The 13,705-nt window shown below is 35.4% G+C and overlaps 2 protein-coding genes and 2 long non-coding RNA genes across 11 annotated transcripts in view; 3 read left to right on the top strand and 1 right to left on the bottom strand.

The window, feature by feature from the left end:
• The window catches only part of LOC114155950 (uncharacterized), a 56,939-nt gene that overhangs the window by 25,931 nt on the left and 17,303 nt on the right, over positions 1-13,705 (top strand). For 4 of the 8 annotated variants that reach the window (XM_028036101.1, XM_028036100.1, XM_028036105.1 and 1 more), the window contains exon 3: positions 2,844-2,879. The exons of the other annotated variants lie outside the window; for them this stretch is intronic. In XM_028036101.1, coding sequence (XP_027891902.1) covers positions 2,844-2,879 — 36 coding nt within the window. The remainder of the gene's footprint in view (positions 1-2,843; positions 2,880-13,705) is intronic. 8 annotated transcript variants of the gene reach the window in all.
• LOC114155956 (uncharacterized) lies at positions 6,984-8,336 on the top strand. Its single transcript, XR_003597872.1, has 3 exons — positions 6,984-7,305; positions 7,718-7,844; positions 8,058-8,336. It is a non-coding gene; the product is annotated as an uncharacterized LOC114155956 (long non-coding RNA).
• On the top strand, positions 8,991-10,392 carry LOC114155953 (ADP-ribose glycohydrolase OARD1-like). The gene is made up of 4 exons (XM_028036112.1): positions 8,991-9,545; positions 9,682-9,740; positions 9,829-9,941; positions 10,048-10,392. Exons 1-4 carry the CDS (start codon positions 9,356-9,358, stop codon positions 10,184-10,186), a joined length of 501 nt encoding a protein of 166 aa, XP_027891913.1. The 5' UTR covers positions 8,991-9,355; the 3' UTR covers positions 10,187-10,392.
• Positions 11,690-13,043, bottom strand: LOC114155955 (uncharacterized). The gene is made up of 3 exons (XR_003597871.1): positions 12,722-13,043; positions 12,182-12,308; positions 11,690-11,968 (listed from the first exon to the last, which is right to left on the bottom strand). It is a non-coding gene; the product is annotated as an uncharacterized LOC114155955 (long non-coding RNA).

The following is a 13,705-nucleotide window of genomic DNA, read 5'->3' on the forward strand; positions in this document are numbered from 1 at the left end:
CTGTGTTTATAGTGATAAACTATTCCCCACATCTTTCCGAGATCCCATTAGTACACATGTGATTGTGAGGAACAAACCCCCACAGAGGTGACTTATGGCAGCTATTAGGCTTTGTTAAATCTCTTTCCATCTCAGGGGATGCTTTTTGTTAGAGATGGATTAATTCTTTTTCCTCATTGACTCACTATGAAAAACAAACATCTCTGACATGAATTTTACATTGAAGCGTCACGGAAAGCAAAGGGAACCTGCAGAAAGACAATTAATTCTGGGTTCCTCATTTCACTTGTCCTTGGATTCATTTTTGCCAAACATGCCCAGACTATGAGACCAGATAAAAATGTTAATCAGGGGAGCATGGCCTTAAAACAAGTTGAACCCAGTTTGACAATTATGCATGGCGGATATGAGGAGCTAGGGTGTCTTTGCCAAGCAGCTGCTGAGGAAAATCTTAAGATTTACAGAAACAAAAATGAGTTTCTCGATGGAGTTTAATCACTACAAGACAAAGTGGTCTCCAGAGGAAGGGGTCTAGTCCAAAACTTTAACTTTAGTTGCAGGTAAGGGATTGCTTTGGAAAGTAAAAACAACTAAAATCGAAATTTTTATATCAATGTGGTAAAAAGCTGTGTTAGCACCTTTGACCTGAAGTCATAAATAGTTTGAAATAAAGTTAAGGATATTTTACATTCTATTTGTCATATAGTTGATGATTTGCAGCCCTGAATGGACAAAATCTGTTAGTGAACCGGCCGTACCATTGGAGAAGCTCCTCAGTGCAAAATAAAAGGATCAGAAGATTAAGACCAACAGTATAAAAACACATCAGTTTTTGCTGCATCTGCTGAAATCCTCTAGTTTTTAATGTTCACAGGTTAAGGTGTTAGTCCTCTGTGCTTGTGCTGAATGCAAAGTGCTATAAAGTGATGACAGCTTGTGGATTTCTGTAAGTGTGTGTGTGTGTGTGTGTGTGTGTTCTTACTTTACATGTACCTGTGTGTAAATGTGGACAGAAAACAAATGGTTTCCATGTCGGGCCACACATCACATTTGCTGTTGCCCCTGGTGATGCAGTTACCAATCAGTGGTCTCCATTGGTTACCTTAACATTGTGGCCAGTGTGGAGAAAAAGAGAGACGGAGCGACATGGAAACACAGCACCTTACATCATTACACATTTTTCTGTCACTCCTGCTATTCTGCAAGATGCTTTTCCAACTATTGGGCTGTGACAAAGCATTTCTTCTGTTCTTGCCTTTTGTTACACTAATAAGTGTGAGCTCATTAGATTTTAATGTGACAAAAAATCTAAATAAATACAAAATGCAATTTTGATAGATTGATATATTTATAACCGGGAAAAGCTATCCAAACCAATCATTCCCTGAGTGAAAAAGTTATGTCACCCAAACCTATTCCTAGCCTTTTGCAGGCCATACCGCAACATTTCAATTGGATTAAGATCCAATTTTCATTTTGTTCTCATTCTTTTGCAACTATTCAGTGGTGCACCATTGCTGCACCTTTGAGCTTAAGGTCACAAGCCAATTACCAGCCATTCTCCTTCAGGATTTTCTGGTTGACAGCAGAATTCATGATTCCATCAACTAAGCCCTGAAGCAGCAAAACAGGCATTGACTATCACTATCACTATAATAGTTTACTGCTGACATATTTTCCTTTTTCATTGAAATTCTGTTAGTTTTTAGAAACTGGACTCATATTTTCCAAAAAGGTAAATAGTTTGTTTTATCAATCCACAGGATACTTTCTCTAAAGTCTTTGTGGTGCCCAAAAATGTTTGCTATTTTTTGGTTGACGTTAAACGAGGCTTTTTATGTTTCTGATGAGAGGAGGTTTTTGCCTTGGAACTCTTCCATTGATGTAATTTTTTGTCCAGTGTATTTCTTATTGCTGAATAATGAACATTAGTTGAAGTGAGCTCTTTGTTGATTCCGATGCTGTTTTTGGTTCTTTTACGGTCTTATGGAAGAGGCGCTGATTCACTCTTGGAGTAATTTTCTTACACTGTTCCACATTTTTTCCATTTGCTGATAATGGACTTTCAATAAATTTGAAATGGCTTTGTAAACCATTCTAGGCTAATGGATGTTGATGACTTAACTTCCAGTCAGTTTTTTATTGTTTTTTTTTTTTTAACATGAGCATGCTTATTGAGCTCCATTAAATGACTTCATGCAGGTTCTGTTTAGATATGTTTTTTAATTCTACAGGCTTGGCAGTATTCAAGCTTGTTCAATGAGCAGCATAACTTGTTAAACAAGTTTGCTAAACCAGTTTATTCATGGACTAACAAAGGGGGTGATTCGTTTTTTAAATCCTTGACAATAATTGAACCAAAGATGTATGTGACTATTGAAGATGGCCGTGTGTTTGGATCCAACAGAGAAACTACTTTTACTTTAATTGATGAAAAGGTTTCTGCTAATACTGATTGAGAGGCCACAGAAGAAACAATTCATAATGTGGTGCATGTGGTGAGATGTCATAAAATTAATCTGCATATTGCTTTATAATTTAAAACCCTGGCATAATTTCAAAAACATTCCATATTCAAGGTTCTTCAAGCATTATTCAAGCTTAGCATGTGAAAAATAGTTTTTTTCCATTAATGCATTTGTTGCAAAGCACAATAATAAAATGCCAATTTAATATTTTAAAAATACCTTCATATTCTATTCAGACTGCTGTAATTCCAAACAAAATTAATTTGTAAAATTCACTTTCCCTCTTTTAAAATCTTTGTCTTCCCTCCTTTGCTCATTGCACTTACGTTCTCCTTGTACTTTTCTCCTTCCTGTCCTTCATCCCCTCTTTCCTAGCATGGCCGTACCGAGTTTTCCTGGGAAGGAATCAATGTAAGTCTCCTAGTATAAATCTTCCCCCCCTTTTTTTTTAAAATCTCCTGTCATTTTGCCCTCCACCTCTCACCAACTACCTGGGTTTGAGCTGTACGAACATAAGTCGACAGCCTGCTTGTTTATCCGTCCACTCCTTCTTTGAGTTTGATGGATGAGTGATTGATGACTAATAGATTTTGATTTCCGGTCACAGGATGCCCCTCCCCCACCTTTCCCACCCCTCCCCCACCTTTCCAACCCCTCCCCCACCTTTCCCACCCCTCCCCCACCTTTCCCACCCCTCCCCCACACAGATCCGTTATTCCCACGCCTTCAGACCTGTATGATTTGTAAGAATAATACAAGTAAAGTATGGAAATTATGAGTTTTAAGAATAATACAATTAAAGTATGAAAAACAATGAAAGTGATAGATAATTGAGAATAATATAAAATATAGTATATTTAAATAGGATGTTGTAGTTACCTCTGGTTTTAAACGGAATATCCTCCTGAGACACTGCGGGAAACGGGGAAGGGCTCTGCGAGGCAGGTTAAAAAAAATCCTAGTTGGGTGATTCTCATGACCTTTGGGGTCAAAACACATGTTGTGCAAGGAAACTCTATGTCACCGACATCCTCTGGCAAAGAATCGATAACAATGATGGTCAGTCTCTGGTTTTAAAACGGAATATCTTCCTGATCGGGTCTGCTATCAGCTCTTGGAATCTGTATATGTCCCCACCCAGACCCCCCCTGCCATGGGTGCTTGTCTGTCTGTGTGTGTGTGTGTGTGTGTGTGTGTGTGTGCGTGTGTGCGCGCACCCATAAGACTGAACACATACCTCTACAGAAAGCCTAGAGTTTTAACTGTTTTACTGCTTTATTTTATGGTAGCACGAATAGCCAGTGCTGACTATGAGTTTGTGATTTCCTTCATCACTTAAATTTTAAACTCTTATAGATTTTTTGCTGTAACACTTGCTAGTGTGATACGTTTCAGTAAATGTTCCTCATTTGTACACGTACTTCTGAAGAACATGTGACAGACAGTAAACAGGCCTACGTGAGGCTGCTCAAATTTAACTTTTATCTTTCCGCAGTTAAAGAATTTGTCCAGACTTTTCCAGAATTTGGCCCGGTATCATTGTGAATGATTTTGTTCAGTTTTTTTTCTTGCTGTTGAATCAACACTGATCTTCCCACTACTTCATGTTTTCTCCAAAATAGTAAATCTTGGTTTAAATACATTTGAAACTCATAGATTTTTTTTTCTGTAACACTTGCTAGAGTAATACATTTCAGGAAATGTTCCTCATTTGTACTCGTACTTCTGAACAATATCTGTCAGGGACTAAACAGGCCTCGGTGAGGTTGCTCATATGTATCTTTCAGCTTTCCCTCCACCCATTATCTTACACACTTTAGTGTTCACTAACAAAATATAATACACCTCTATCTTTTTTTAATTTTTCACTATTAAAACTTTTAAATGATCAATGTGAACCATCAGTCTGTATTAAAATAATTAATATAATTCATATTATTTATTTAGATTTGATGTTTTAATGTGTGCCCTTGGATTTATATTGATTTATTGAATGTGTAAATATTTATCAAACTGAATAGCCATTCCGTTTTTTATATAGTATTTTTTTTCTTTTGGTGTTTTGTTGCACAAATTTAAATATATGCTGGCTATCAGCCAAAAATTCAATCAGTGAATTTGTGTTTTTTTTCTTAAATACTCCCTCTCACCGAGACTTACTTACATCTTCTGACAACTAGCCCCACTTATAATAACATTGACTAAGTCTGCTATTGGTACACTTTACCTAAAAATAAAAATTAAACATACTCACTACACAATCATGCTCCAAGAGTTGCTCATAACATGGTGAATTGTTTTGTTACCTTTAAAATGATCTGCAGCTTTTGTTCGTTGGTCCTAATGATGCTGTTCACTAATGTTCTCTAACAGACAGTACAACACCTCTTGTAATTGATAAGCTTATAAATGATCAATGCGAAACATCAGTATGCGCTAAAGAAGATCATATCAGTCAGATTAAGTAAAATATCATTATACTCAAAGCAATCAAAATTATATTTCTCTGAAAGGTCTTTTTTTTCAGGGAGTTTAGACTGTATGAAAGGAATCAGTGAAATATACTATGAAATATTTTATCTGCTGCATCCCCATAATAAAACTTCAATTGTGAATTGAATGATTACGTTGCATCTAGATACAAAAGAATCAACCGTTAATTAGTAATCATACTGACTAACAAGATCTGATCAAACAACAAACCTGACTACCTCAAGGGATTTCTCACATTGGAGAATAAACCGTCTGACTTTCTTTAGCCACTAAATTTAACCTTACCAAAGTTTTGCCTCGGAGCAAACAGGTACTGAGTTTGAAGCGGATCAGACGCCTTCAGCCATCTGCTAAAACTAGACTCCGGCCTTCCTCACTGTAAAATAAAACATTAGACTTAAACAAAAAGTTCAAGCGAACATCACTTAATTATCATCGACTTGTTGTTTGTACTCATCTTAAACAAGTGGCAGGAACGTTTGGATATATATATAAAAAAAAGCTTTATAAGTTAATCTATTTAAGTTGAGTCCGTGCAACAAGTAAAATAAAATAAAAAGCGAACTATTTGAAAGTAATGAGGATTTTGGCTGGTAAAAGTTGAACATTTTAACATGCCCAGACGCTACACCATTTCTGCTCAAGCAAACCAAAAGGTTTTGAACAGAACAACCATGTCAAATAATGAGACCGTGAATCTTTAATCTATGTAGCAAATATATTGCTGCTGCTGCTGTAAGCAGAAAATAAAAGAAGTTTTACGGAGAATAATATTTTGGATGAGTTGAAGAATATTGTTTGCCAAAATCACACGGTGTAACTACACTTGTCTTTTATATGTAGCAGTAATTGAATCTTTTTGAGGCAATTGGTTTGCATAAATTAAAGTAAATACGGTCTATTTTCCTGCTCCACATACTTAGTTAGCAATTTGTCAGTTAGCTTCCCAGTCTGAACTTCTGGGCAATGTCTTGATTCAGTCAAATTTTCTATCTTGTATCTCCTGAACTCTGATATTTTGCTTGCTGGTCTTCATCGTGCTCTGAATGCAGTATCGGGTTTCTCTTACTTTAACCCGCCCAACTTACACCTGATTGGCATGTTAGCGTTTTGATTCCCTCCCAGTGAGGCGATGCTTTACAAAGCAAACTGTTTGTCAAACTGTTGATCTGCCTGATGGCTGTTTTAGAAGATATGGTGACTGAGGTTTAGAGAGTACTAGCCAGCTCATGCAGCTTGTTTTTATTAGATGCCAGTCCTAAAAGTACATATCTTTAAAATTTGAATAAATACGTACAATTCCATAATTATTCGATCCAACCCTTATAGAAGTTTTGTAATAATGCAATTCAGGTATTTTACATTTTCTGGACTAAAGGAGGATTTCAGTTCAACACCTGTGGTTTCTTAATGTAAGTGTTTCTGCTACTGGACAAGAAACAGGGTTAAAAGAGGATTTAGAAAGCAAAATACAAAGATGATAGTTGTTTTTACCGAGAGCAAGGCTGTGACTAGTTATCAGGACAGAACGAGACCTGTAAAACTGTTGGGCATATATGACCAAGGAGGGAACCAGTCATCTGCTCCAATAATTTATTAATCTTTAGGAAATATTTTTGGACACAGCCATCCGCAGGAGCAAGATGAAGCAAGAACATCACAACATCAGATGTATTTTTTCATCCTTATATCCGTGATTTAAAACTATTTTTAATTTTGTGTCATCATTGTTCCCCTTTTCAAAGAGTCAATTATCTTTTTACCCATGGAAAAGTGTCATGTGTTTATTATGAGTAGGATTAACCAAGCTGAAGGAAAATAAAGAAAAAGGATAAATAAATATTCATTGATACAGAACCGAATCAGCAAATATGAACTTTTGAAACTATTGAAACCTTCAAGAATTTTATGTTGTGTAAGATATTTAAGAAACTAATATTGAATCTGCGCTCATGAATTTCTTTATTTGGTTGTTATCTCTAAAATACGTTTACCTTTTGTTTTGTTGAACACCAGACATCTCATCTCTTTTCCACAGTTTTTTTTCACTTAGTTCCACTACTGCAGTGGATTTTATAGTCAATGTTTAAAGCCAGCACAGAGTCTGAAGCGATGGAGGAAATGTACGTCAATATGGAACCTGTTGGAAAAACCGCATCTAATCACACAGGTAAGAACAAAGTTACAGAGAAATTTAGTATGTATTGAATTCAATTTTGCTAAGGTTGAGATTTTTGTTAAGGTTGGAGCAGCTCCAAAGGGAGGCTCTGCCTCCGTGCGGCTGTATGTTTGGGAATCCTGAATGTTTTACTTTTGGCTGAACTCATCGCCCTCAGCATACACAGTGAGTCTTGTTCTAGTCATCTTAAAGATGTAAAAAGACTAGATTTTATGTTTCTGTTATATTAAAAAGGCATTGAAATCAAACTGATCAAATAGCAAGGGTTTAAATAACAGAATAAAGCTTAGTGACTCAAAGTTTTGCAGAGAGGTGAAACATTACACTAAGACAAAACATTACACATGAGTTTGATTCATTTTCAACAATGGATGCATTTGCTGCCATTTAGGTTAGCGTGTCTTTAATATCTTTTCTTTTTTCAAACTATTTACCCAACGATTCGTTGTTCAGTGTTACCTCAGTTTAAATTCTACAGGCATAACCAAAATCATGAAACTATGTTATAAGTCTTAAGTGAAAATACGGTCTTGCCACTTCTTTTTGCAAACATGGTTGTTAATTTTTTTTTTTTCAGCTCATGACATGACAGCAGATTTTTCTGACATCAGCAACATTCTGACCGAGCAGAACAGCAGCAGCAAGTTTCCCTCCATGATCGCTAACTTCACTGAAACGGCTCCACGAGCTGAAGACACTTTAAGGTTGGTCAAAACTTTAAAAAAATTTGGATCTCGTTAAAAATTGAATTCTACTCTGAAATGTAGAGTATAACTAATAACTTTCCTTTTTGGTCTAAATGAATATAATGTAAATGAACAATCTTTATTTTAATTTATTAAGTGCTCTATCATTTGCGTGTGCTAAAAAACAACAGTGTAAAACAAACTATACTTTGATTTTTTTTCTCCTTAAAGGGAAATTGTGTCCTACAGAACGAACAAACATCAATTGTTCCTGTTCATCCAGGGGCTGCAGAAGAAGAGAAGAACAGATCCACTGGTGATGGATGATTAGGATCTGTGTTCACTGTGATATTATTCACCAACAATAATGTAGCTTACGGTGTTACATAAAATCCTAAAGATAAAATGTACACTCCCAACTGTTGTGACCTGCATCTAATAACACAACTATTTTACCGCTTGTACTCTGTGTTTTTCTTTCTTGTTAAAATTCTGACGTGATAAACAAACGTTAGAGGATGGTTTTGTGCGGAGGATCGGTTTAGCATGATGCTCTCTGAATGTGTCTTAATGTGACTTTTACTACGAGACTTTATGGAGTTCCAGTTGTGTCCGGTAATAGAGGATTAAATTCTATCTTGGTAGAATTATATTTCTACATTTCCAATTATTTACTATCATTTGTAATAAAGTGATGCCAACACCACGGATTCAACAGTGAGGAGTTTGTTCTAGTCATCTTAAAGATGGAAAGAGTCAATGTTGTGCTGATTCTGAGTAACTGAAGGATTAACTGAATGACTTTTTATTCATTTCAGAGTTCAATCAGCGAGGTTATTCATTTTGTGGTGATCCTAGTCTATGAAAGAAAGAAACAAAGAAGGAAAACAGTAAATGTACATGTTGGTTCCACCGGCTTCCCCCTGAAAATACGGATAAATTCAGTCATTGTAGGGTTAAAGTAATTTGAAGAAGGAGAAGCGTATAAACAAGTCAAGTCAATGACATGATGCATTCTGCATTTTTAACTCGGTTAACTTAACTTTTTTTTTTTTTTTCTTTTTACTGACTTTAATACATTTAAATTGCTGCGTTGTTTTATAAGTAGAATGGAAATGACTTTTTTGTAAACGGTCTTGTAAATTAGCATTTTATAAATCAACTGAATTGAATTAAGAAATTTGACCTTCGGATTGGACTGAAGAGAAATGATGAGCAATGTTTTATGGGTTTGGGTTTTATAAAGCAAAGATTGGTATTTTTAATTTTTAATTTTTTTTTTTTTTTGTAACATCAAAAGTTCATTTTATGGTAAACAGAAAATCCAGCTTATTATAGTTTACTGGGACTAACAACCCCTGGACAAATTTGGAAAAGAAATTCTGCAAAGTGGGTGGTGCTTTAAGGAACAATGAGACACAGCCTAGTGTGGGGCCACATGTAGAGGGGATAAGCAAGGCTGTAGTAAGCGCCGTTACCAACTTGGTACTTTGTGGTTATAGTTTTCTCCAAGTTGCGCTTAAGAAAGTATGAACATGGGCAAAACTGAGGAACTCTATCAATCAACCAACTGGATATTAAAGTATGTCACCGGAGATTTGTTCTCCTGTCCACGCGATGAATCCTTGGCCCACTGCATCAGTGAAGACTGTCGCATGGGAGCAGGCATAGCGGTGATGTTCAAGAAGTTTGGTCGAGTCTCAGAGTTAAAGGAGCAGAGTGAGTCAGACTAGTTACTAAAATCTTTGTTTTGGAAAAAATGTTTTATGTTTTTCCAGTTCATTCAAATGTATGATTTCAACAGCAAGTGCTAAATCATATCCTGTTTTGTATTTTTTTATGTATGTCCTAATAGAGAAGCTTCCAGGGCAGTGTGCTGTCCTGGCACATAATCAACGTTTCATCTACTATCTGGTAAACATACCACAATTATACTGCATAGGACCAAAACCTGTTTCATTATTCGATCTGGTAACTGTATCTTTCCTATTATGTGTCTCAGATCACAAAGAAAAAAGCCAGCCAGAAACCCACGTATGTCAACCTAAGACAGAGTCTGGAAGACATGAAATCTCACTGCTTAGAAAATGGTGTCAATAGGATATCAATACCTCGGTTTGTAGGAACTACTGTGAATAAATGACTATAATAAATACCCTTAAATCTTCTTCTTTATTGGGAATAATTAATCAATTTGATTGTCTCGTATCTCCCCCCTCAGAATTGGCTGTGGCCTGGACCAGCTGCAGTGGTCAAAGGTGTCAAAGATCCTGGAACAGATCTTTAAAGAGACAAATATCTCCATCACAGTGTACAGCCTGCCCTGCGTTGGGTCAAAGCTTCAAATGCATGACGTGTAGTACATTTTCATTGGGGGTTTTTTAGCTTTAAATCCTTTATAATCCCTTAAAATTTTGGATGAAATCAACACTCCTTAAACGGTTTTAAGGAAATAATAAATAAGGAAACAATAAAAACCTCCCCATAAGATGTTTAGATACAAGACTTTTAACATCCCGCTGATGTAAAAATGATGTTTCTTGCCATTAAAGATACAAAACTTATTCCAAACACTGATGTTGCACTCTGTCACTATCACACTACATGATGCTACTACTAAATCATGCTACACAAAATGATCCAACAAATCACCTGAGGCAGGTAAAATACAATAGTTATGCCTAAAATTTGTTTTTTTGTTTTTCTAAATCTATATAGTTGTTGAAAATGTAGCTTTTCCTGTGAATCTGTAAATCTAAATTGTGAAAGAGTTTGCTTCTCTAGCTTTATTTTCCTGACCCAAATTCAGGAGCAAGATTGTTGTCATAAGTTTTTTTTTGTCATGAGTTTATAATGATTTTGATGCTTGTTTCAGACTTTTTAGTATTTGTAACCTGTGAATGGTGTTGTACACGATATTATGACTTTCTTTGAAAATTGCTTTGTAAATAAAATTTAAGATCATGGTTTTTGACAACCTTTACCTGCTAAAACACCAGGCAACGGTATGTAGGAAAATGCAATTTGAAATTTTTAGAAATTTCTTAGTTTTGCCTCAAAAATGAACTTTTGATGTTACAAAAAAAAAAAAAAAATTAAAAATTAAAAATACCAATCTTTGCTTTATAAAACCCAAACCCATAAAACATTGCTCATCATTTCTCTTCAGTCCAATCCGAAGGTCAAATTTCTTAATTCAATTCAGTTGATTTATAAAACGCTAATTTACAAGACCGTTTACAAAAAAGTCATTTCCATTCTATTTATCAAACAACGCAGCAATTTAAATGTATTAAAGTCAGTAAAAAGAAAAAAAAAAAAAAAAGTTAAGTTAAGTTAACCGAGTTAAAAATGCAGAATGCATCATGTCATTGACTTGACTTGTTTATACGCTTCTCCTTCTTCAAATTACTTTAACCCTACAATGACTGAATTTATCCGTATTTTCAGGGGGAAGCCGGTGGAACCAACATGTACATTTACTGTTTTCCTTCTTTGTTTCTTTCTTTCATAGACTAGGATCACCACAAAATGAATAACCTCGCTGATTGAACTCTGAAATGAATAAAAAGTCATTCAGTTAATCCTTCAGTTACTCAGAATCAGCACAACATTGACTCTTTCCATCTTTAAGATGACTAGAACAAACTCCTCACTGTTGAATCCGTGGTGTTGGCATCACTTTATTACAAATGATAGTAAATAATTGGAAATGTAGAAATATAATTCTACCAAGATAGAATTTAATCCTCTATTACCGGACACAACTGGAACTCCATAAAGTCTCGTAGTAAAAGTCACATTAAGACACATTCAGAGAGCATCATGCTAAACCGATCCTCCGCACAAAACCATCCTCTAACGTTTGTTTATCACGTCAGAGTTTTAACAAGAAAGAAAAACACAGAGTACAAGCGGTAAAATAGTTATGTTATTAGATGCAGGTCACAACAGTTGGGAGTGTACATTTTATCTTTAGGATTTTATGTAACACCGTAAGCTACATTATTGTTGGTGAATAATATCACAGTGAACACAGATCCTAATCATCCATCACCAGTGGATCTGTTCTTCTCTTCTTCTGCAGCCCCTGGATGAACAGGAACAATTGATGTTTGTTCGTTCTGTAGGACACAATTTCCCTTTAAGGAGAAAAAAAATCAAAGTATAGTTTGTTTTACACTGTTGTTTTTTAGCACACGCAAATGATAGAGCACTTAATAAATTAAAATAAAGATTGTTCATTTACATTATATTCATTTAGACCAAAAAGGAAAGTTATTAGTTATACTCTACATTTCAGAGTAGAATTCAATTTTTAACGAGATCCAAATTTTTTTAAAGTTTTGACCAACCTTAAAGTGTCTTCAGCTCGTGGAGCCGTTTCAGTGAAGTTAGCGATCATGGAGGGAAACTTGCTGCTGCTGTTCTGCTCGGTCAGAATGTTGCTGATGTCAGAAAAATCTGCTGTCATGTCATGAGCTGAAAAAAAAAAAAATTAACAACCATGTTTGCAAAAAGAAGTGGCAAGACCGTATTTTCACTTAAGACTTATAACATAGTTTCATGATTTTGGTTATGCCTGTAGAATTTAAACTGAGGTAACACTGAACAACGAATCGTTGGGTAAATAGTTTGAAAAAAGAAAAGATATTAAAGACACGCTAACCTAAATGGCTGTAAATGCATCCATTGTTGAAAATGAATCAAACTCATGTGTAATGTTTTGTCTTAGTGTAATGTTTCACCTCTCTGCAAAACTTTGAGTCACTAAGCTTTATTCTGTTATTTAAGCCCTTGCTATTTGATCAGTTTGATTTCAATGCCTTTTTAATATAACAGAAACATAAAATCTAGTCTTTTTACATCTTTAAGATGACTAGAACAAGACTCACTGTGAACACTGAGGGCGATGAGTTCAGCCAAAAGTAAAACATTCAGGATTCCCAACCATACAGCCGCACGGAGGCAGAGCCTCCCTTTGGAGCTGCTCCAACCTTAACAAAAATCTCAGCCTTAGCAAAATTGAATTCAATACATACTAAATTTCTCTGTAACTTTGTTCTTACCTGTGTGATTAGATGCGGTTTTTCCAACAGGTTCCATATTGACGTACATTTCCTCCATCGCTTCAGACTCTGTGCTGGCTTTAAACATTGACTATAAAATCCACTGCAGTAGTGGAACTAAGTGAAAAAAAACTGTGGAAAAGAGATGAGATGTCTGGTGTTCAACAAAACAAAAGGTAAACGTATTTTAGAGATAACAACCAAATAAAGAAATTCATGAGCGCAGATTCAATATTAGTTTCTTAAATATCTTACACAACATAAAATTCTTGAAGGTTTCAATAGTTTCAAAAGTTCATATTTGCTGATTCGGTTCTGTATCAATGAATATTTATTTATCCTTTTTCTTTATTTTCCTTCAGCTTGGTTAATCCTACTCATAATAAACACATGACACTTTTCCATGGGTAAAAAGATAATTGACTCTTTGAAAAGGGGAACAATGATGACACAAAATTAAAAATAGTTTTAAATCACGGATATAAGGATGAAAAAATACATCTGATGTTGTGATGTTCTTGCTTCATCTTGCTCCTGCGGATGGCTGTGTCCAAAAATATTTTCTAAAGATTAATAAATTATTGGAGCAGATGACTGGTTCCCTCCTTGGTCATGTATGCCCAACAGTTTTACAGGTCTCGTTCTGTCCTGATAACTAGTCACAGCCTTGCTCTCGGTAAAAACAACTATCATCTTTGTATTTTGCTTTCTAAATCCTCTTTTAACCCTGTTTCTTGTCCAGTAGCAGAAACACTTACATTAAGAAACCACAGGTGTTGAACTGAAATCCTCCTTTAGTCCAGAAAATGT

The sequence above is a fragment of the Xiphophorus couchianus genome, chromosome 13 (assembly GCF_001444195.1).
Source record: "Xiphophorus couchianus chromosome 13, X_couchianus-1.0, whole genome shotgun sequence".
NCBI classification, from domain to species: domain Eukaryota; kingdom Metazoa; phylum Chordata; class Actinopteri; order Cyprinodontiformes; family Poeciliidae; genus Xiphophorus; species Xiphophorus couchianus.

Excerpts from the sequence above, each read along its gene's own strand:
- LOC114155953 (XM_028036112.1), top strand. The coding sequence starts at position 9,356 with ATGAACATGGGCAAAACTGAGGAACTCTATCAATCAACCAACTGGATA. Across the intron at positions 9,546-9,681 it reads CTCAGAGTTAAAGGAGCAGA|AGAAGCTTCCAGGGCAGTGT; the intron begins GTGAGTCAGACT and ends ATGTCCTAATAG. Across the intron at positions 9,741-9,828 it reads AACGTTTCATCTACTATCTG|ATCACAAAGAAAAAAGCCAG; the intron begins GTAAACATACCA and ends TATGTGTCTCAG.